Source organism: Salvelinus namaycush, chromosome 29 (assembly GCF_016432855.1).
Source record: "Salvelinus namaycush isolate Seneca chromosome 29, SaNama_1.0, whole genome shotgun sequence".
Classification (NCBI taxonomy): Eukaryota; Metazoa; Chordata; class Actinopteri; order Salmoniformes; family Salmonidae; genus Salvelinus; species Salvelinus namaycush.
In genome coordinates, this window is record NC_052335.1 from 26,736,788 (window position 1) to 26,761,146 (window position 24,359).

Sequence of the window (24,359 nt, forward strand, 5' to 3'; positions counted from 1 at the left end):
CATGCAAAGCTGAAGTGGTCATGTTTGGTCCAGGTCCAACTCCACATACGTTGGAGCTGTAAGAAATTCTACTGCCTGGGTGGTTGGTTTCCAAGAGGAACTAGTGGGGCAGAGAAATCTGTGGTGTTGCCATATTTGATCACTTGGATTAGCATTAAGTTCAGTCACTGAGTTGTAGCCTAAAGGAAGAGAGACCACTAAAGACTATAGGCATAGAGTAGTAGACTGTCTGTGTATTAAGAGCTATAGGGAAGCACTCCCCTCTGTTACTTACTGGAATGTTTCTAACAGCGGGAATGCGTCCTTCACCATAAGGTCAGAGCAGGGTACTCATGGGGGCTGTGGAAATGACGTACTGCAGGGGATGGTGGTGTGGACAACCCTATTGCACATTTTCACTAGAATCTATAAGTCTTTTTGGGGAGACCATTAAAAGGCACTGCTAGTCACTGCTGGCGCGCGAGTCTGGAAAATATTGGGTCACTGCTATTGCTATTAAACAATTACATCAGAGAGGCAGTGGAATGCGAGGCTAGCGGGAGGTTTTCTCTGTCTGCCTCTTTCTCACACTCACTCTTTCTCTCTCTCTCTTTCTCTTTCCTTTTTGGCAATGCTGCATTTTCTCTGCCTGGATGTTGGAGGCAGGCCTAGTATTGCCTCTGTTGCCTCTGGTAGCTAAACACAGGGGAATTCTTGCTGCTGCTGTTGGGGGGGTGACTCTGTTCTTGGGTTTACCCAGTGTTCCAGCAGGGTTGTGTAGGCCTATATGCTGTATCTGTCCCAGTGTTCCAGCACGGTTGTGTACATGCTGTATCTGGTTGTGTACATGCTGTATTTTATTGGTCCAACAGTGCAGTAGTATCTAACAATTCACAACAATACACACAAATCTAAAAGTGAAAGAATGGATTTAAGAAATACAGTACCAGTCAAAAGTTTGGACACACCTACTTTGGACACACCACACTCATTCCAGGGTCCCTCACCACTTCTACCACCCTCTACATTGTAGAATAATAGCGAAGACATCAATACCACGAAACAACACATATGGAACCTTGCAGTAACCAAAAAAGTGCTAAACAAATCAAAATATACTCAAAATCCGAGATTCCTCAAAGTAGTCACCGCCTGCCCTGATGACAGCCCTGCACACTCTTGGCACTCTCCCAACCATCCTCATGAGGTTGGAATGCATCTCAATTGCCTTGTTAAAAGTACATTTGTGGAATTTCTTTCCTTCTTAAGGTAGGGTTGGTATACAGAAGATAGCCCTATTTGGTAAAAGACCAAGTCCATATTATGGCAAGAACAGCTCAAATGAGCAAAGAGAAACGACAGTCCATCATTACTTTCACATGAAGGTCAGTCAGTCCGGAAAATTTCAAGAACTTTGTGCAGTCGCAAAAACCATCAAGCGATATGATGAAACTGGTTCTCATGAGAACCGCCACAGGAAAGGAAGACCTAGAGTTAGCTCTGCTGATAAGTTTAACCAATGGCAAAGCCTGTCATGTCTCCTTTAATAGATGGCACATGACAGGAGACTAGGCGGTTTACTGCTCTCACTGGGGACAGGACCTCAACCACACTTCTCACAGTGACTCTCCCAGTCATACAGACAGACAGACAGACAGACAGACAGACAGACAGACAGACAGACAGACAGACAGACAGACAGACAGACAGACAGACAGACAGACAGACAGACAGACAGACAGACAGACAGACAGACAGACAGACAGACAGACAGACAGACAGACAGACAGACAGACAGACAGACAGACAGACCGTAATGAGCTGGGATTGATTAGTGTAAGCGCTTTTGACTTGTAATTTTCCCTCTGTCAGTGGAGAGGTCGAGACTTTCTTTTGCAGAGTGGCAAAATGCACATCTTTTTAACAGGCAGATGACCAATAGTTACAGAGCTGTTGACTTGTAGAATACACTTCTCCATCCCTGCTGCCAGCATATGCAGCATAAACAAACATGATTTAGACAGGCTAGCTTGAACCCAGACTCTCACTCCCTTATTTGATTGATGTCCTGATTTGTTTTTTTAGCCATCTCTGGCAGGATTATGAAGGTGTTGTATGCTGAGGAAGGCTATGGGCTTTTAAACAGCCGGGTTGCACTGCTTCACCGCAAGGCTGATTTACCTCGATCTAATCAGTCAGGTAAGAGTTACCGGCGACGATCCAAAACTCCCTAAAATGGGTTTAACAGACGTGCTCTACTCAACAGGACAAATCCTATGAGGATTCTAAAGGAATTCAGAGCCTCCTGTGGGTATATTTGGTTGAAATACAATTCCATTCTATCAACCAGTAAAAAAAAATAACTCACTGCTACTACTGTATAAACCTTCTCTAGATGCCCTTCTCGGATGACAGTTTGAGGGCTTGGTTCTCTCACCAGTAACCCTCTCTTTCAACCGAGATTAGGTAAGTTTACAGTAGGTTTAGCAGATCCACAGGATTCAAACTCTAAAGCAGTTACTTAGACCATGATCGATAGTTGTTAGGAATCATGCAAATATTCATGTCCATAAAGATGATAAATTAGTGTTGACATACCCTGACAGCTCGACTCTGCTTTTCATCATTCAACATGAACGTATCAAAAGTTTAATTAATTATCGAAAACCATTGTCTTGTGTTTGGAAAGTACAATAACAGTCTTATGCCTATCATACCAAACAATACTCAAACAAAGGCATGTGGATGTCATGGAAGCTTGAGTCAATGAACAAAAGGAAAACCATACAGATGTAGGATCTTAATTTGATCACCCTGTTGCAGGAGAACTTTCCTGCAATGCAGAACATTTAAAACATGTAGTGTATTTTAGGTTTAAAAAGGCTTCTGAAGTTTGAAATTTCCACTTAGAAATTTCAGACTTGATTTTCCCTGTATCATCCCTACAAAAATGTCAATTAATTATTTTCATGCCCTAGTAAATTGGCTCAAATTATGCTCTTACATCTGTACAGTATATAGTCCAAATGGGTAGAGAACCCTCAAGACGTATGTATGAAGAGGCTAATATGCTTTAGACAATGGTGAGCATGAGGTCCGAGAGAGAGAGGACATAATCATACTTGAACGGTAGAAGGTCTGGCATAGGGAGGTGCTGTGTAATCTGTCCCAGTGACTGACCGGAGGACAAGGGAAACCCCAACATCTGTAACGTGACCGTCACGTCAGTGAGCTTAGAGGGAATGTCATCTTTAACTATGCTGCTTGCTGCACACCACGTTTTTACCAAGACAGGGAAACCTTGACCAAGGGTTTACCTTTTGGTCATTATAGCTTCTTGGCATCTCTTTTCTGCAGGTTAAACGGTCAGATTTTTCATTGGTCACAAAGAGATTTGTATTATTGCTCTGTTTGAATAGCTGGGTCTAACTCAGAGCTAGACATTCTTACAACTTTCTCTGAACGTTACTAAAGTTTTCTTGTGGATTTGATTTAATTGTTTTTAAATAACATTCTTACAACATTGGAACATTTTCTTAATGTTCTCAGAAGAATTTGAGAACCTGACTTTAAATAGAACCATGAGTAAACCTGTAGGAAACGCTATGATGACATACTGAAATTGCCACAGAATAACACATTCTTTAAACTATTTGAGAACATCCCCAATATCTAACCAGTTGGAGAACGTTCATAGAACATTACCAACATTAAAATTAAATGTAACCATGTTTGAACATGTAGGAAACCCTCTGTTAAAGTAATGAAATACTAACTAAATAAAGTTTTTTTGTGAAGTTCCTTAACTGTGCTGAGAATGTTTCAAAGCCAAGCAACTATCCTACACCATTCCCGGAAAGTTGTGGGAAGGTTGTATGTAAAATAACCATAGGATAACCACGCTCTCACCAAGCGCTAAGAAACATATGGTTCTCAGAGCGTTATGTGTTAACTGGGCTTAAACTGAACTGGAGACTGTCTGAGACATACAGCCGTCTGATGATGTAATTTCCTCGAGTGGAGTTGATCATTTCTCCAAGTTGCTTTCTTAGGGTATATATTTACCTTATTTACCCTCTCTCTGTCCAAAACAGACTCACAGTTTCCATAAATTGCTGAGCGTGCTCCACTGTCTGTCTGCTCGCTCTCCCAGAAGAATCCTGAGATAGAAGCTTCCTCCGCTAGTGGTTTGCAAAACATAGCTATACATTTCCAACGATATTGACCACAATGAATGAAACCGCATGTGGTTGCCAAATCTCTGGGACTGACTCCATGGCTTGGTACAGTAGCATGTTGCCTGCTAAGTAAGAATGTGAGTGAACTCCACAGAACAGCAGCTAGCCTCTTGGCAATAGAGGGAGAGAATAAAAGGGAGCACTTCTTATGGCACACCACAAAACTACATCATCAGAAGATGTGAGGTTGACCAGAGTAAGGAATAGCAACATAATGCATACATTGACTCTGTGAAACATAGCGGTGGAAAGACTCATCCTTGGTGTACACCACATACACTTTAACCCCATCACCACAAGTAAATGAGAGAGATGAATGGATGACGGTGCTCTATAAATTATTGAGCAAGCATTTTTTGCTGAAAACATCTGATCTGGTATTTCCTACTGTGTTTTACCACACCAGATTCATTTTACTGATGATATTACATGCTATATGACTAATATATGTAATGAACAGTTAATACATTAGTACAAATTACTTTTTGAACCAGAACCATGTATCTTATCCTGAGAAAACTTTTAGGACACTGTACATCCTTAGAATTTAGTGTTAGCTATTTATTTTTCTGTTAGCTATTTATTTTTCTCTGGTCTACCTCTTTTGGAGGCTATCAGTGAACACCACATCAAGGAGAGGAAATCACACATCCACATACACCCTGTGTCTCTCTGCGCTCTGTTGTCAACCCCAGATAACCCAATGATTTGCAGAGTTTCAAGATAGAAAGCAGATGGTCCTAGACGAAAGTATGTCCTGGACGAAGAATGTAACAACTCTCAATCTTTTCTCTATACAGCTCCACATCCTTGTTTCCCCCACCAAAGTCAAGCTGAACCTCGACTGCCAAGAGGTGGCGGACAAGGAGATTAAGGAAGCTGGAAACACGTCCATGGACGGCTATCAAGTCCTAGGCAAAATGTCCAAGTCCACTGGCTCCAAGGGGAAAAGTGCAACTGTAAGTGAACTGTCATACAACGTCAAAGCGTATGGACCTACTGCCCTAGCAGGCTACAAGCAAGTCAGTTATAGTACCCCTGTGTATCTGAGTGCTGTTATGACAGGAGGAAGCCTTGAAGCGTACTGTCTCCAACATAGTTTACCCCAAGTGGAGTGTGCCTCAGTTATCCTTATCGGATTCTCTGTGGGCTCTCTGTCTGCATGCTCTTAGTTGGTATTTTTGGATGACAAGGAAGTATCAAAGACACATGTAACTAACACTGTTTAACTTTTTTTCTTGTTCCACAGTTCCAGCTCCAGATGTTTGATATTGTGTGCACCCTGGGCTGGACGAGCAGAGACAGATGCTGTGACCTTCCATCTATGGTGAGTAAGAGCAGCCTCAGTGGACCTCCGCTGAAGTTTTCCCTAGGTACAGATCTAGGATCAGCTTCCTCTGCCCCTATCCTAACCGTAGCCCATTAGTGGGGGAAATGCAAAATTAATCCCAGATCAGTGTCTAGGGACAACTTCACCCTACATCTGGACCTCCCTGGAGGGGAGAGGCGGGCAGTACAACTTAACAGACGCAAAGCAAGCTCTGAGCAGTCTGTTAACATTTTCACTGACCCATCTCCTTAGTTCTCCTGTTGAGCATCTGTGTGTGTGTGTGTGCATGCGTGTGTGTGTTTGTGCACGTGCATATTAGACACATGCTTCTAATGCTTATTGCTTGTCTCATCTTTTAACATTGCAGGAAACAAATGCATACCCATCCCACATCTCTTAAGGACATACTTACATAATCCTGAACACATGAAGAAGAAATCTGATTTTCCCAATGGTCAACTAGTGTGCAGATAGCGAGCTCAGTACATTTCACTTAACCTATGGAAAAGTGATAGCAGCGAAGCATTGCATGATTAGAACTTGACTCTACCACCCCTATGCAGTTGTCCTATCTAATATGTCAAAGACATCGTTGAATGTAAACGTGCCTCAGTACAAAGTACATTTCTGACAGCGGAAAAGGAAAGTCATTCAGTCTATATAGAACAGGAAGACTTTAAGCCACCTGTTTTTTCTTCTTAAATTATTACAACTCTTGGAAGGCTCCCATTGGATGTTTGTGAAGCACATGAATTAGGCCGTGCTATAATTGTTTAAATATCCCATCTGCAGCTTCAAACGCCTTTTGTCAAGTAGTGTATGTCACTGATTTGCAGTTACCCTGCCCAGTTTCCCCAGAGCCTCGCCATTAGGTGGAGAAGTAACGGCTATCGACTGTAAAGGCATCACAACTATGAACGGCCTTCAACAAACAGTGCCGAGCTATGAAGACATTGTCAACAACAACTCTTGTTACACGTTTCACGTGATCCTTTTAATGTACTGTACTGCAGGCTCTGGTGTTTTGACCCTGGGTCCTATGCCTCAAAGCCCCTGTTCGACCTCGACTTTCTCACTTTTGTCCCACCAGAGTTATCCATAAACCCGCCTCTGTTTCAACAAGTAAAAGCAGCTTTTGTTTCAAGAGCCCCACGATCACTGTTGGTTGGACACCCAGAATGTTACATTTTTTATTTATTTCATGTCTTGTGGGTAGGGCTTTTCAACAATTGGCTTGCTGGGAGCTCATGATGTCCATTGCCACAGGATCGTTGCATGCAACACAGCTGTCTGGTTGAGCTGTTCTAGTGAAATATTGCTGTCAACTAGAGAGCATGTACTTCATCTGTTGTATAGTCTTGACATGTACAGTACTACTGGTACTAATACCATCTAATCATTCCAAATAAGCCATATTATCCTGTAACCTCCTGACCCTGCCTCTGTTTACATTTACATTACCATTCAGTAATTTAGCAGATGCTCTTACCCAGAGAAACTTACAGTCAGGAAGTCTGTAATTCTGCGTACATGAGACTGGCTGAGCGGATTACCTGCAGCTTAATCAGCATCTCTGCAGACTCACAGAGAACTGGGTCTGTGTTTTTGGCCAACTCCTGTGCCTGTCTGTTTCCTTTCCCTATCAGAGAGAGGAGTCCAAGTGCCCGTCCCTCCCCAAAGCCTGCACATGCACCTCAGAGAGCACAGGCCCCCAGGGACCACAGGGGGCAGTGGTAAGACATCCTCTACAGCTGCATCTCAAACGGCACCCTATTACCTAGGCTCTGATAAAATAATGGTGCACTATGTAGCCAATAGGGTGCTTTTTCGGACTCACACTCCTTCCCTCTCTCTGCTGCAGGCCAGGGGGTTCTAGTGAACTCCTTGATCTGACGATGGAAAATTCTCTCTTTTGACACGTTCTTATAAATGTTATGACTGTACAGTTTCACTCTGAAACATATTCATTATGCAGGACTGACTGTACAATTTGGCCTTTATTTGTTTTTAAAAGGGCAAACCAGAAGGAAACTACAGTAGTCTGCATGTTATGACTACGGAGCCCCCAGGGAGAGAGCATCCATCCTGACAGCATCCTGACAGATGTCGCTCTGGGCTTCTAGACACTCCTCTCCCTCACAGTGTTAACTTGACTAATGCTCTTCCTTCCCCAGGGCGCACCTGGGAGCAAAGGTCCCCGGGGTGAAAGAGGGGAGACTGGCCCGGCTGTAAGTACCTCACTAACCTCACCTCTCAGAGTCCCTCTTTAGGACTGCAGGGTTACATTTTAAAGTCATAACTGACGTCAGTCATAAAGTGGTCAAGGTCGTTGACACAGTTTGGAGAATGTGGAATATTGGAGTGTCCTTTAAACTGAGAACTGTTTGCAGTTTCATGGCTTTGATGTGGAAGAAACACATCTGAATTCACTTATTGGCAATGTGTTTGTCTTCTCAAAACTGAGGGAGGCTCTGTTTGACAGGGCATGCATTCCACGGTTTCTGGTGCCTTCTTCCACATATTGCAACAGTAGCATTTGACTGCACTACTACTTTCAGTCTGGAGATCTCAATATTAACATTCTTTCCAGGTCTAATTGATTCTTATCTCTTGTCTTTGTTTCTCTGATAGGGTCCAATTGGACCACGTGGAGATACAGGCTTGCCAGGACCTATGGGTCTGCCCGGCCCTCAAGGACGCAGTGGGCTGTCTATTCCAGGAGAAGCTGTGAGTCTCACTCTCCCATTGAACACTCCACACTCAAACACTCCACACTCCTACACACACTCCCTTCTCCCCAGCCACTGCCACACACAGCTCGTTTACAACGGTTAAACGTAAATCCCATGATGACTTCACACACCAAATAGGGATAATTTTGGTCATTTACTATGTAAGGAATTTACAAGCTGGAGTAATTGTGGCAAGGGCCTGTAGAGCTTGCATTCCTCCATGTCTGGGGCTAAACGTGATATCTGAGGCCTTTAAACCAGCCTGTGCATAAATCACCACTGGGATTTCCTTCTCTGAAACACACCCAGACTCAAGAGAAATGTCTCATTAACCCATGGCCTGTTTGGACATCACCAATATACTTCCACACATCTCGCACACAACTCTCATACAGTGTGTTTATCTTGGGTTACACAAAGACAGATTGACAGATTTTTGTATTAGGACTGTCACCCAGGTTAGTGTGTGTTGTGTTATGTATTATGTGATCCACTGAGTGTGAATGGGTTTCTCCCTCCACTGTTTCAGGGCCGACAAGGACCAAAAGGAGAAGCTGGTGATTCTGGGCTACCTGGACAGAAAGTGAGTGCTGCTTTGGCTCGTGGCCCCGGCTGTGTTTTAGAACAGGAAACCAGGGATAATTCACAGATATGCTACTACTCTGGCCTCTCTCCATGTGGCAAGCCACAGACAATATTTCTTATGAAGAGGACTCACAAAGAGACAGTAACTAACAACAGGTTGAGATTCCTCAATTTGGATTTATTCTCTGTTAAGTGAGTGGAAAACCATTCAGCCTGATAAACCATTTCTGTTTAACAAAGGCTTCTAGTCAGGCCGTCCACATTAGGCCTTCTTCCTTGTGTCAGTTGTTGTACTACGGTGCCTTCCTTCTTGTGTCAGTTGTTGTACTATGGTGCCTTCCTTCTTGTGTCAGTTGTTGTACTACGGTGCCTTCCTCCTTGTGTCAGTTGTTGTACTATGGTGCCTTCCTTCTTGTGTCAGTTGTTGTACTACGGTGCCTTCCTTCTTGTGTCAGTTGTTGTACTAGGGTGCCTTCCTTCTTGTGTCAGTTGTTGTACTACGGTGCCTCCCTCCTTGTGTCAGTTGTTGTACTACGGTGCCTTTCTCATTGTGTCAGTTGTTGTACTACGGTGCCCCCCTTATTGTGTCAGTTGTTGTACTCCGGTGCCTTGCTCCTTGTGTCAGTTGTTGTACTACGGTGCCTTGCTCCTTGTGTCAGTTGTTGTACTACGGTGCCTTGCTCCTTGTGTCAGTTGTTGTACTACGGTGCCTTCATTCTTGTGTCAGTTGTTGTACTGCAGTGCCTCCCTCCTTGTGTCAGTTGTTGTACTGCAGTGCCTCCCTCCTTGTGTCAGTTGTTGTACTGCAGTGCCTCCCTCCTTGTGTCAGTTGTTGTACTGCAGTGCCTCCCTCCTTGTGTCAGTTGTTCTACTACGGTGCCTCCCTCCTTGTGTCAGTTGTTGTACTATGGTGCCTCCCTCCTTGTGTCAGTTGTTGTACTATGGTGCATAGAAAGCTGATGAGGTGATAAAAAAAATTAAGAATGAAAAATCCGGTTTCCTGGAGCCTATGTTCTGTAACGTACCAACCGTCTATGATAGATGGCATAGCTACACAGAACATCATGGTAAATGACCTTCTGCTTACATAACGAAGCTGGCTCTTCTATTTAATCAACATTGACAACATTCAATGATTTCCAGGCTTAGCTTGTGACTTTTTACACAACAACAATGCACTTCCATGTGTCCTCAGACGTCTGCATTTTAGAGATCCTCTGAGATGGTCTTCATTAGACCGACAGCACCGCAAACAAATAGAAGCTCCAGTTCTCATACATAAAATGGCATCTTTGTACTTCTAGAAATAGCCCACTTCTTTTATTTATAGATTAAATAAAAGAAAAGAGAAGCCCCTTTTGTGACTGAAAGATGTCTGCTAGTAAACTCAGAGTATTTCTATGCTGAGTTAATTCTGATTTAGGGACCAAGCCCCCACCCTCCCCGTATAAAATAAAATAAACTAAACCTCTGTTCGGAATTAATGCAGCTGTGTTTATGCCACAAGACACTGGAGGATTAATTACCCAGTGTAAGATAATTATTGATTCCAAGTTAAAAGCCTTGGTAAACCCATCCCCAAAGTGATTGTGGGTAGTGTTTGCAGGTGACCATGCTAGAACAGATGCTGTGGCAACATGCATTTAATGACTTGCAGAGTACGCAGCCCTGTTTTATAAAGGCCAATAAAATGGATCTGGAATATATTATGTTCCCTGTAAATCTTATGCCAAAGCATCAAAGACGAGAGAGGATTGACAATAAAAAAGTGAGCAGGGTTTTTGAGCAAACGAGAAATAAAAGGGAGATTTACTGTCTGACACACGGAAAACTGGTGGTGAAACAAACTGGTTTGAGTTGGTTGGTCAAAGGAACGTGACCTGTGTTAATGTGGGCTGTGAGGGGGAAAACATATCCAGCTCTGAAGTGGGTTATGTTTCTGTCTTTTTCCCCCAGGGTCCACCTGGGGTAGCTGGGACCATCGGCCCAATTGGACCTGCTGGACCTAGGGTGAGTCAATAGGCCATTGTCTAATGATCACACAATGTCTAGGCCTAGGGTTTAATGTACTTGATGCTGTCATCTCAATAACTTGTTTAACTCTATTGTCTGTGTGTTGCACATGCAGGGACCCCAAGGAAAGGAGGGACAGGCCGGATCCAGAGGCCCAACAGGACCATTGGTATGTTCAGACAAAATGCAGTCAGAGAGAGAAAGGAATCTATGTACTGTATATCATGTCACCGTCAAGCTCATACTCTCCTAAACTATAGTAAAGACAGACCATAAGTCTCTTGAATGTAATCTGATTGGTTGTTTTGTTTGTGTCACTGTATCTGATTGGTTCCTTTGTTTGTTACTGTATTGACTGATTGATTGGTTTTATCTGCCAGTAAAAAAACTAAAAAACATACACACAGTACATACATTTTTTCTCTTTCCATTGTGTTCCCTTAAAGTGCATGGTGTAATACATGTATCAGATTGGTGATTTTGTGCTTCTCACTGTTCAGGGGCCTCCCGGATCTCCTGGAATGCCTGGTGCTTCAGGAAAACCAGGAAAGTCTGGTGACAGAGGTGTTTCGGTAAGCATATATCTCACCAAATTTCATAATCCAGTTCTCCATGTTATGCAAACCACGGAAAGGCAAAGTTGTTGCATCATACAGTGAAATGTAAGGGCCTTGTATTCTTCTGTTAATTCAGGGAGCCAATGGTATGAAAGGGGACAGAGGAGAGAGAGTGAGTAACATCCCCAAGGGTCTATCTTCAAGTTTTTAACCTCAGGTAATCTCAGTAAGTCATGTATATTCATCACCAAGCCTTCCTCCTTGTTTGCTTCTAGGGTGACTTTGCTCCTCAGAACATGATGCGATCCATTGCCAGACAAGTGTGCGAGCAGATAGTTAACGGTGAGTGGGACTTTTTTTAGCACTACATTCAGAAGGAGTTCTGCCACTACAGTGAAATCAAAGTCCTAACAGAGTCTGCATTTCATTAAATGTCTGAAATCAAAGTCCTAACAGAGTCTGCATTTCATTAAATCTGAAATCAAAGTCCTAACAGAGTCTGCATTTCATTAAATGTCTGTTACCTTTTCAATGTCGACTTTTAGGACAAATGAGTCGAGTCAATTCGATGCTGAACCAGATTCCCAGCGGTTACCGTAGCAGCAACAACCCAGGTCCCCCCGGATCCCCAGGGCCCAGCGGTAACCAGGGTCCCCGTGGAGAGCCCGGACAGACAGGCAGGAACGGATTCCCAGGAAGTCCTGGACAACCTGGCCCGCAAGGAGAGAGAGGTACGTAGTCCCGCATATCCATTGCTGTCAGGAGCCCAAGAATTACCCTATGTTGACTAATAAAGCTGTTTGTCAATAGGTCTATATTTTGACTAAGAAAGATGTTTGTCAATCGGTCTAGCTCAGGAGTGTCAAACTCAATTCCTGGAAGGCTGTGTGTCTGCAGGTTTTCGCTCCTCCCTTGTAGTTAGGAACTCCTCACCTGGTTGTCTGGGTCTTAAGTGGACACACATTAAAAGGAAATAACTAAGGAAATATCAAAGGAAATAACAAAACCAGCAGACACACAGCCCTCCACCGCTGACCTAGCTGTTCAATATCAGTAGGCATAACTAGAGTGTCTTGCTGTGTGGAATCAGAAGATAATCAATCATATCACGGTTGGAACAAAGACTGGACATTTTTCCATAGACGAGCCATTTTGTCTTACTACTGTCTTAGCAATGGAATGAAGCCTTCAGGGACTTTTCCAAAGTCTCATCTTCACAACATATTCCATTCGTCTCAGTAGTTCTGTCTGTATTTCTGTGTCTTTCCGTAGGCCTGTCTCAGACTGTTTTCAGTGGCTTGGGAAATGTCCATCTATTTTTCCCCCTGCAAGCTTTATTAATATTTAACTTCCTGTGCGCTCATAATGGTTTCATTCGGCTTTTCTCTTTGAGTGTGTCCTTGTCCTTGTCTGCTGTCAGTGATTCTGGTTGTTTGTTTCTCAGGCCCGGCAGGAGAGAAAGGTGATCAAGGAACACCAGGAGTCGGACAGAGAGGACAAAGAGGACCACCTGGTTAGTTTCACACAACATTTCCGCTCCAGGTGCACAACAATCCATTCCTCCTTTGCCCTGTGTTGCATCGTATCTGAGTCTTAATAGCAACACCCATCTCCTTCCATGAGGGTGCTCATTCAGTAAACTTAATCTCTCCACGTGATTCTCATGGCGTCATATTATTTTGTTTGAATCTGGGGAAATCAATCGTTACTTTACTTTAGCTACAGTAATGGGAGTCATTTCTCACCACATCTCTCATTGTAAGCTGGGTGTGTCACTGTGAATTGAACCATTCCTCCCAGTTAAAATCTGCCTTGCAGTAACTACAGGCTACAGACCAGCTCAGAGGTGTTGCCTGAAGCTGTGCTGGGCCAGCTGTGCTTAATAAATTATCAACGCTGCTGTCCAGTGTTTTCCCAGTTAAACACTCTGCATTCTAGGGGATTTATGTTGCCTTTGTGTGTGAGGTGCTCGTATGCACAGATGTTGAAATAAATGCTCTGTTCACACTGGGGTAAACATTAATTACCGCACCTGAAGATAGGACCCATCCGAACTCTATGACACCTCATGGTTCGAAAACTGCCAGTTCAGAGTGAAAGCAAAGGGGAGCAGTTACAGTTGCAAATGTGAAAACCAAAAGAGTGAGAGAGGTTTATGTGTGTGACTTATCTGTACCAAACAGATAAGTGATATCAAACTGTCTAGATATAGTCACCAGAGTTGATTTCAGAATGAGCTCTGCTTAGACACTCTCCATCCGTTCTAATGGCTTGAGCAGTACCACAGTCATTACAAGCTGTTACTGATAGGCCCAGTGTGCTGACAGAGGTCATAGTTTGTGTACTGAATCCAAGGATTCCCTTTGGTTTAACCCTGTAATGCAGAATCATTAGATTCCAGACAAACTGCCTACCAAGACATCCAACAATAACATGAGCTCATCCTGCCAGTGGCTGTAGAGTAACAATACAGGTGTAGCTAATACAGCCATCCAGTCTTCCACTTCCATACAGCACGTTTAACTACAAAGCACTGGGCTTCCAGAAGCCTGGTCTTCAACAAGGGGAGCTTGGAGAAAAAACATGCCATTTACTTAGGTCTACAAGGTCAAGACTTGTGGAAAGTGGTCTTGAATTGGGGGAAAAGGAATTTCCCAGATTACTGGGGAAACTAGTTGATGGTGAGTGATTGTTCATGGGCTAATCAGATGGACATGCTGAGGTCTTCTTGTGGCCTCATTCACAACACATGTTTAAAGGACTTGGAGGAGCATGAATGAAAGGCTGAAGGAGTTAAGGTGAAAATTCCAAGCTTAGGCTTTTATAAACGTCTAGACGAAACAGAGGAGGGAAAAAGGTTCAACGAAGAAATCCAGGTTTTTCCTTCAGCTTCAGTTTGTCCTTTTTTTAATTGAATGTTCCAAGCTGTTGTGGTAGAAACAGTTACTACTCTTATAGTTCCCACTGATGTCACAGGGTGATGACACTCAGATGGGTTCTGATTGGTTGGTTGTGATTTTTTTTCTCTCAGGCCCAGCAGGCGAGACACGGACCGGCCCTCCAGGCCCCGCAGGCTCCACCGGGCCCCGCGGTCCTCCTGGGCGCCAAGGGTTCGCAGGTATTAGGGGCCAACCTGGCACTCCTGGCTACTGTGACTCTTCCCAGTGTGTCGGCATTCCTTACAATGGACAAGGATACCAAGGTATGTAACTGGAAAGGTAGATGGCATGACATCCTCAATGACTGCATGAAGCCGCAGCATGAGACATGAGTTACAAGCATGAGTAGTTAATACATAGTTACTACATAGTTGCTTCATAGTTGCTTCATAGTTGCTTCATAGTTACTACATAGTTGCTTCATAGTTGCTACATAATATAAGTACAGTACAGACTGATGACAAATGGATATATTCCAGAAACGACTATATAAAAATTGTGATAATTGATTTGCTAACATTAGGAGAGAAAGTAAATATTCCCATACCAACTGAAGACTAACACCCTGTTTGACCTTATTTCAGGTTCACCATAGTAAACTTTCTAAATCGCCTGTGCTGCTTTCACTTTGAATTCCTGAAAAAAGTCCTCTTACTGTGATACTTGCTCACGCGCTCTAGAGCTGTTTGAGGATAACCACCAGCGGATAACATTAACAAACTATGTTGAGAACGACAAGAACAACAACGTGGACTGGTACTAACAACATTGTAGAGCAACTAGAACAAACAAGCATCGGTGATGGCAACAACGTAGTGGTCTGTTTGCATCTTGAAGCCAAAGAACAAACAGAGAAACCTATCGGGTGGAGGACCATATACAAACAAACACAAACAAAAACACTAACCAGGTTGTATTTTGTAGCAGAGAGAATCAACATCTTCAACAATATTAATATTGTTACTCTTGGGGTGTTATCTGTAAATAAACTAATGGTGCCTTGTAAATGATGTTTGAATCACATCCACAAAATGTAGTTTTAACACCTGTAGTTACACTTTTGCCTTGTAACCTGCTGCTTGCTGAATGCCAACATGAATGCCTCTTTTTCTACCACGTCCCCACAGGTGATGTTTCTGTAGCCTACACACACACACACACACACACACACACACACACACACACACACACACACACACACACACACACACACACACACACACACACACACACACACACACACACACACACACACACACACACACACACACACACCGACTGCTCAGGCTCATATTGTACCACGTCCCCACAAGTGATGTTTCTGTAGCCTACACACACGCACACCGACTGCTCAGGCTCATATTGTACCACGTCCCCACAAGTGATGTTTCTGTAGCCTACACACACACACACACCGACTGCTCAGGCTCATATTGTACCATGTTCCCCTGGAGGTAGTGTTTCTCTCTACGCACACAGTAAGAGCATTCTAAGAATCATCATTCATACATTTTTCTGGTTCTCATTTCTTTATTTTGCTGTAGTATTAATGGATATTCTACCACTTCCAGCTGGTTATCTCTGTTATGTTATGAGGAATAACATCACAAAATGTATGAATAGGCTGGTACTAGAATGACTTGATTTTTGATATTTTGTGTTGATATTTTGTAAATGAATGAGCTGCAGAAAATGGCAATGATGATTCTGTTAAATGATTGAACCCACCCACCACCACTCAAACTGGACTAACATTGAAATGCTAACATCACACAGATTTAGAAAATGCACTGAATTGTTTACAAACCCTTTCTATCAGTGCCCTTGAAAATCACAACCTATCTGTATATGTCCACGTCCACTCAATTGTGTCATTTCACCAGTATACTGCATGTCCAAGCCTGAAAATAAAACATACTGTAACACAACAGTTAATTTTGTGCATGTTGAGACATATTCTGCAAATTACACTCATGTTCAATCGGCATACAACACTATTTCCAACCAGAGCCATATTCACCTGAGCCTGAAACCTACGTAGTCCCAACACCTGAAGAAGAAGATGACACACAAAACGAGCGTTGAGAGAGGTCACTATCAAGAAAGGAATCCAAAAGGATAGCGTCATAAAATAGGTTATTTTTTGTTCTTCTTGCGTTTGTTTTTGTTTTGTTCACATATGGTGTCATTAAGTGCTATGCACATTTCACTAAAAAGAGGTTTGATACCTCATCTATATTTGGAAGTACCTTAAATCATATGTGAATTCATCTTTTGTTGGGGGGAGGGGGAAACAAAAACAAAATCCTATACATTTTTCCATGACAATCTGTGAGCTTGCTGTTTTTTCCTATTGTGTCTTTTGCTTGTAACATATCTGCATTAAGTGTTTATCGAATTGCAGTGTTGGACAATGCAAATGTTTGTTCACACAGTGTTGGGCATCCAATGAAAAACACTTCTCTTTTCAATCACGGTTCATTCCAAATGTCTGATTATCAAATGATGTTTTATTCCTATTTTATACTTTTGCTCTCTTTTTCACTTGAAAGATGGTCATCTGTTCACCATCTACCTACAGTTTTCATCTTCAGTACTGCAGTTTAACATGGCTTCCATTTTGTATCTTTAGACTAAATATTTATCACTTTTCTTATATCAACTCACAGCTGATTTTACCAAAGGTTGCATGTCTGTGGTGTATATTTAGTATGTTTTTTAATCAGAATATAGTTGTTATCATTGTTGTTTTATCAATATCGAATGCAGTTGGAATTTGTGTGCAAGACTATGAATATGGTATTGCTGCTTCATGTTTTAACTTCAAATTGTGAATTCCACAGCCTTATTTTCTTATTTATTTCTGAAACAGAAGAGGCATTTTTCAATAAAACTACTGAAAATGTGCTCTCGTGTCAATCATTATTTCACTGCAGCTTAATATAGGATTTGGAAATTGATTGTTTTTCAGGGGTATGATTTAATACATTCACAACAATCAAATCAAGAAAGAAGCCACTGCTCCAAAACTGCCATAAAAAAGCAAGACTACGGTTTGCAACTGCACTTGGGGACAAAGATCGTACTTTTGGAGAAATATCCACTGTTCTGATGAAACAAAAATAGAACTGTTTGGCCATAATGACCATCGTTATGTTTGGAGGAAAAAGTGGGAGGCTTGCAAGCCGGAGAACACCATCCCAACAGTGAAGCACGGCGGTGGCAGCATCATGTTGTGGGGGTGCTTTGCTGCAGGAGGGTCTGGTGCACTTCACAAAATAGATGGCATCATGAGGCAGGAAAGGTATGTTGATATATTGAAGCAACATCTCAAGACATCAGTCAGGAAGTTAAAGCTTGGTTGCAAATGGGTCTCCCAAATGGACAATGACCGCAAGCATACTTCCAAAGTTGTGGCAAAATGGCTTAAGGACAACAAAGTCAAGGTATTGGAGTGGCCGTCACAAAGCCCTGACATCAATCCCATAGAACATTTGTGGGCAGAACTGAAAAAGCGTGTGCGAGCAAGGAGGCCTACACACTTGACTGAGTTACACCAGCTCTGTCAGGAGGAATGGGCCAAAATTCACCCAACTTATTATGGGATCTTGTGGAAGTCTACCCGAAACGTTTGACCCAAGTTAAACAATTTAAAGGCAATGCTACCAAATACTAATTGAGTGTATGTAAACTTCTGACCCACTGGGAATGTGATGAAAGAAATAAAAGCTGAAATAAATCATTCTTTGTACTATTATTCTGACATTTCACATTCTTAAAATATAGTGGTGATCCTAACTGACCTAAATGTATTTGGCTACGGTGTATGTAAACTTCCGACTTCAAATGTATATCTGATGGTTAGACGACGTGGATGAGAGCTGACAATGAAGAGTTGAGATTTTGGAGAATACAAATCCATTAGTCCTATGTGTTATTGTTTTTTCCATTGAGGACCAAGTGTTTTCATTAATTATTTTAAGCGCCATCCTCTGGATCCACATTGTACATTTTGTTGTATGTCTTTTACCCAAATAAATGACATTAAATTAGATTCAGTTCAAACAGATGGAGCCATTTATTTTTTTAAACTCAAAAACACGTTCCTAAGGGTACAATGAAAAGATTTAAGGAAGTTCACTACGTCTATATGCAGCTCTGGCGTTTTTCATCAGCACAGTTCTATTATTTAATTGAAAAGGGATGAGCAGGGAGGGAGGAGGAATGTCCTTGCTCCTCAGCGTACCACTCTTATCAATAATGAGCCTTTGAAGTGAATCCATGATTTTCCCTAGAGAGGCATGGAGATTAAGATGCTGCTCTTTGATGGTGGTAAAATTAAAAACAGATTTCCAGCAGAAATAGTCTCAAGTCGCCATTTTCTCTGAGTATAAAACCAATATCATGTGACCTCTTCTTGAACCCGCCCAACAAAAAGTTAATCAAAGGGACGTCAAATCCCAATTGTTTAAACAGTATCAGTATCCTTGTGAATGATGGTCGTTCTGTCATTACACTGTAAGTTCTACATGATTGGAAAAGAAGGTGGCATCATTGTTGTGTTTTTGATGCGTGTTATGTTATAGATGCATAAGATTACTGCCTATAAAAAGTAGTCCACCTCTCAAAGCCAGGGGTGACTCACTTCTTGGGGTCAGAGACGATACTATTGGCACAGGTGCTCTGGCTGAGTGCAGCAAGTTGTCTCACAGACGCCAGGCCAGATGAAAGAGCAGCCTTTTGCACATTTGCAAACCATTCCTGGTGCACTCTGTGCTTCCCAAATGGCACCCTATTTCCTTTCTGGTGCATTACTTTTAAACAGGGCCCATATGGCTCTGGTGGAAAGTAGTGCACTATATAGGGAATATGGTGCCTTTTGGGATGCAGTCCAGTGTCTGGTGGACTGTGGGGTCTGCAACTGGGGCTCACATTTGAGTTGGCGCACATACCTCTCACATCTGCAGAATATAATCAAACACTTTAATGTGAAGCCTCATTTGTCAGTGTGGACTTCTCTGATTAATGGCACTTGGGCACTTTAGCGTTGCATACACAGGGCTCGAGCAGATGAATCAGTTTCAAAGTGATGAATACTTTCGTATCACATGGCCCGAGTGTGTGGACGGAGGAATGAACAAAAGCATTGTGTTATCTTCTTTCACCTGGTCATGTGTGAAAAACAATATTGTATCCATACGATTTGAACGGAACATTTTTAGCAAAGAAGCTAACGTTTTGGGACAAACCATAAAGAGTCAAAGGAGAGCAGCTTTCAACATGGTGCAGACCATTGTTTATATGTTACTGTGAAGTGGAATAAAAACCCATCTTCTGTCTGGCTTTTGGAGGCACTTAGCAGAACTATAAACTCACAGAATCTCCCTGGCCAAGAATGACCTCATGGAAAGAGGCAGCAGCAGCTAGGAGATGTGAGTCTGGCAGAGGGGCTCGTCTGCACAACATGAGGTGTTCCTTGAGCAGCAACTCCATTTCCTGATAGCATAGACGATAGCATAGATGATCATATACCTGTTATGACGAGGTTTCCTTCTCCTCTGTTTGCTCCCATTCCAATAGAGGAGTCCTCATGCAGAATCAGAGAGCGGATGAGCACCTGGAGTTCAAAGTAACAGAATAACTCAACTTGGTTCTGGAGCATGAGCTCTTTCTCCAAATTACATGGTGTCACCTCAGTTCAATTGGAATCGCTGACAGAATCCATACACAGATGACATCATCACATAAAGAGAGAGAGAGAGAGAGAGAGAGAGAGAGAGAGAGAGAGAGAGAGAGAGAGAGAGAGAGAGAGAGAGGAGAGAGCAAATATGAGGGTTTAAGATGTGATATTCAAAACATGCAGCTACAGTTGTTTTCCAGAGAAAGTCACGTGAAAATGTATGTCAATTGTGCAATTACCCATACAGTAAATCATACGTTTCCACAGTAATACACTGTGCAGTGCTGGTTGTTAGACCATCATAGTATGGGAGCACACTAAATTACATGGTAAAATGGCAGAGTAAGACAAGATGGTAAATTATGATATACTGTGTCGTTGTATTGATTATACACCATGAACAAGTCTAGATCAAAGTCTAGTCTCAATTAAGCTTTAAATACTGTTTATGGACAAGGGGATGTTTTAGCGTATTCAGGGTACACATGCTAGATAATGTATACTTGGAAAAGAGAATCTGAGAGAAACTATGCTTAACCTTTTTGTGTTTACTTTAATAATCCCTCTCAGGCTCATTGTGATTATATATAAGCTTGCATGCCGTCATCGTAGTTTAAATACTTAATGTATTCACGGTCTCCACATATGATGATGATGACATAGCTGTTCATGCACTGTTGGAGTGCCAAAAACTTACAGTAAGACTCCAAAATTGGTTTTAAATATTTCATTTTGTGGCACATGTTCTCAGTGGGATGAATGAAAAGGCCTCTTAACAATCTCCCCTGACTGCACATTTCTCCTCTACAATAAAAAGTCTCTAGATGCTTCTTGTTGACAAATAAAGTACAGATTTACATGGCTAAGCAGTCAAATTTTCTCTCAGTTTTACAGTAGATGCTTAGTAAGGCTCAGTCGTTTAGCATTCAGTCAACATTACAACAGACCTCAAATCATTCAAGAAGAGAGAGGGCTTCAATTAAGACGTTCTAGTTAGGCATGATATTTATACAGCACCTTGTCTTGAGTTACACCCGAAGATAATCTCTAGTGTCTCACTAGGTCGATGAGATCATTGTTCCATTACTACATGGTTACATTTATCATGTTCCTCAAAGAAGGGATTGTGTGTGAGCTTTGCTTTGAAAGAGAGAATAAGTCAATAACAATCCCATTTTTCATATAGAAGTATTATAGCCAGAACTTTATAGGGCAATGTATACCGAGTGTACAACACATTAGGAACATATTTCCTCAGAACAGCCTCATTTAGTCGGGGCCCACACTCTACAAGGTGTAGAAAGCGTTCCACAGGGATGCTTCTCAAACCGGTGCGCCTGGCACCTACTACCATACCCTGTTCAAAGGCACTTAAATATTGTGAATGTGTGTCAATGTAGATGAAGGGAGGAGAGGTTAAAGAAGGATTTGTAAGCCTTTAGACAATTGAGACATGGATTGTATATGTGTGCAGCTCAGAGGGAAAATGGGCAAGACAAAATATTTAAGTGCCTTTGAACGGGGTATGGTAGTAGGTGCCAGGCGCACCGGTTTGAGTGTATCAAGAACTGCAGCGCTGCTGGGTTTTTCACGCTCAACAATTTCCTGTGTTTATCAAGAATGGTCCACCACCCAAAGGACATCCAGAACTTGACCCAACTGTGGGAAGCATTGGAGTCAACATGGGCCAGCATCTCTGTGGAACGCTTTCGACACCTTATAGAGTCCATGCCCCGTCGAATTTAGACTGTTCTGAGGACAAAAAGGGTGCAACTCAATATTAGGAAGGTGTTCCTAATGTTTTGTACACTCAGTGCATGTCAATGTTCTTTAGGAGGAAAGCAATAAACAGTCAGATTTATTAATTAACAAATGATGACCAGTTCTCTAAAACATGTATTTTCTTCCATATCTGGGGAAAATGCTGTACCCCTACCACACATGTCTAAATATGCAAATATTGAGCTGTTGCTCACCTATGATTGTCTTGTTTGTAGTTTTCTTGAGTTGAAAAGTATGATTGAATATGAGTTATAAGTGCATGACAATCACTTATGCATGTCATTTGGGGTGGAGATCAAATAAATGAAGGTGTGGCAGAGGTGTGTCTACAGATCTACCGTATTCTGACCTTCACTTTATTCCCTCATAATTCCACCACCCTTACACACGATGACACAATGAATATGGTCTGTCATTTGCAAATTGATAAAAGCTATTGATAAGAGCTAAGTAAATGAGTAAGCCGTTTGGACAAGGGGATTGTGTCACGCCCTGATTTGTTTCACCTGTCCTTGTGATTGTCTCCACCCCCCTCCAGGTGTCGCCCATCTTCCCCATTATCCCCTGTGTATTTATACCTGTGTTCCCTGTTTGTCTGTTACCAGTTTGTCTTGTATGTCAAGTCAACCTGCGGTTTTCTTAGCTCCTGCTTTTCTCCAGTCTCTCTTTTCACTCCCTCCTGGTTTTGACCCTTGCCTGTCTGGACTCTGAGCCCGCCTACCTGACCACTCTGCCTGCCCCTGAGCCTGCCTGCCGTCCTGTATTGTTGCTCCTACTCTGGATTACTGACCTCTGCCTGACCTGACCCTGAGCCTGCCTGCCGTCCTGTACCTTTGCCCCACTACTCTGGATTATCGACCCCTGCCTGCCTTGTCCTGTCATTTGTCTGCCCCTGTTGCTGTAATAAACATTGTTACTTCAACACAGTCTGTATTTGGGTCTTACCTGAAACATTATAGATTGTAAATATAAATTATTATTAATTTAGATCTATTTTACTTTATGATTGCTGGAGACAAATGTGAAGCCAGTCATATGCCATCAAACTGAAGCATATCAATATACTGTATCACCTTTTTCACAGTGAAGTTGATGAAATTCTAGCCTTATAACTTGGGATGAAATTTGGAGACCCAAGTTATAGGCTTCTGTAGCAATGTGCAAATGACACTATAGTGCCAAACCTACCGAGTTGATTTATGATTTCTAGAATGTTTTAATTATATGCCCAAAAATGTGTATTGTGTTAAATATTAGCCACTATCGGTAGCCACCATCAGTTATAACCAAACCCATTTATAACTGTCACTGACTTGAGCGTTAGATTCCTTACATTTTGTACCCTTCCATTGCATCGTTAGTTTACTGTTCTTTCCTCTGTCACGTAGTAGTCCGCTATCAATAGTGGATCATATTATGCTAACATATTACAAGGGACATGTAGCCTATTTGAATCAATATGGAACACAGAGCATATGACTGGACTATTGTCATCACAGATCCATGATTAGTGAGGATTATTAGGGTAGATTTATAGGACTACTGTTTAACCCCTATTGTACACTTTTCTCACCTTCCAATATTTCATGGATTGAACAATTGAATATGGCATCTTTCAGGATGAACCAAACCACTGTATTTTTGATTCACCAATATATATGTATATATTTTTTATTATTCATATATACTTTCCTAGCCCTAAATAATATACAAGACTAGAGTATTTTTAAATCTACCAATTGGTGCTAAAAATAAGACGAATATGTATGTATTTACATGGTTTTCATTGATCCCTAATATTCTGAACCATTCTCTCTATATATTCTTGTGAGTGTTGAGAAAATTCTAACTAATGGTACACCAAATTTAAAGAGATGGCTTTAGATAACTGTTCTGAAAACCCTAATGAATGAAAACTCCACAAGAAAATCTGTTGGCCAGCATGTGTGAGGGTTTTCAGTGGTTTGATTCAATGTATTCAGCGTGCGCAAGGGAACCACCTCTGCAAAGCCTATACCTCCATAAGGTAAGCCTGAGTACCAATAACTGAGAAGTGCGTAGGAAAGGCATGCACAGGATAGGCCACCATTAAGACCAGGGTCTCTTTCACAAGGGAGCCCTGCATATGCAATTTAATAAGACAAAATAAAAAATCTAATATGTAATGTACTTTGTAGTTCGTTCCGGCAATAAGGTATTTTAAAACTAAAAGCGGATTTACCTAGTTCGGTGGAGACCCGAGGAACCTCAAGCGTTAACCAACCTTGTGAACGGGTTTGGCATGTCATGTTTTTACATTTTTACGGCAAAGTTAGGTAAGGCGGAAGCTTGTGTAGTAGAGCTTTGTGAACAAAAAGGGAATAATGAAGTGATCTGCAGGACTTTAATGAGAACAAGACAACTTTTTGATACTGGATGGTGTCATCATAGTCAACATAGTCATGAACTGGCAGGAAAGTTGAGAGGCAAGATCTATCCAAAAGATCTATCCAAATCAATCCAAATGCCCAGATATTTATAGGCT

The 24,359-nt window shown here is 42.0% G+C and overlaps 1 protein-coding gene across 1 annotated transcript in view; it reads left to right on the plus strand.

Annotated features, from left to right (window-relative positions):
- Window positions 1–17,280, plus strand: part of LOC120024228 (collagen alpha-1(XII) chain-like) — a 91,996-nt gene extending 74,716 nt beyond the window's left edge. Inside the window, exons 50-64 of the mRNA XM_038968423.1 lie at window positions 5,018–5,176; window positions 5,467–5,544; window positions 7,194–7,280; window positions 7,722–7,775; window positions 8,179–8,274; window positions 8,809–8,862; window positions 10,821–10,874; window positions 10,993–11,046; window positions 11,378–11,449; window positions 11,571–11,606; window positions 11,710–11,776; window positions 11,980–12,165; window positions 12,879–12,947; window positions 14,466–14,636; window positions 16,382–17,280. Of these exons, the coding sequence (XP_038824351.1) occupies window positions 5,018–5,176; window positions 5,467–5,544; window positions 7,194–7,280; window positions 7,722–7,775; window positions 8,179–8,274; window positions 8,809–8,862; window positions 10,821–10,874; window positions 10,993–11,046; window positions 11,378–11,449; window positions 11,571–11,606; window positions 11,710–11,776; window positions 11,980–12,165; window positions 12,879–12,947; window positions 14,466–14,636; window positions 16,382–16,458 (1,314 nt within the window). The 3' untranslated portion in view covers window positions 16,459–17,280. The remainder of the gene's footprint in view (window positions 1–5,017; window positions 5,177–5,466; window positions 5,545–7,193; window positions 7,281–7,721; window positions 7,776–8,178; window positions 8,275–8,808; window positions 8,863–10,820; window positions 10,875–10,992; window positions 11,047–11,377; window positions 11,450–11,570; window positions 11,607–11,709; window positions 11,777–11,979; window positions 12,166–12,878; window positions 12,948–14,465; window positions 14,637–16,381) is intronic.
- The last annotated feature ends 7,079 nt before the right edge of the window (window positions 17,281–24,359 follow it).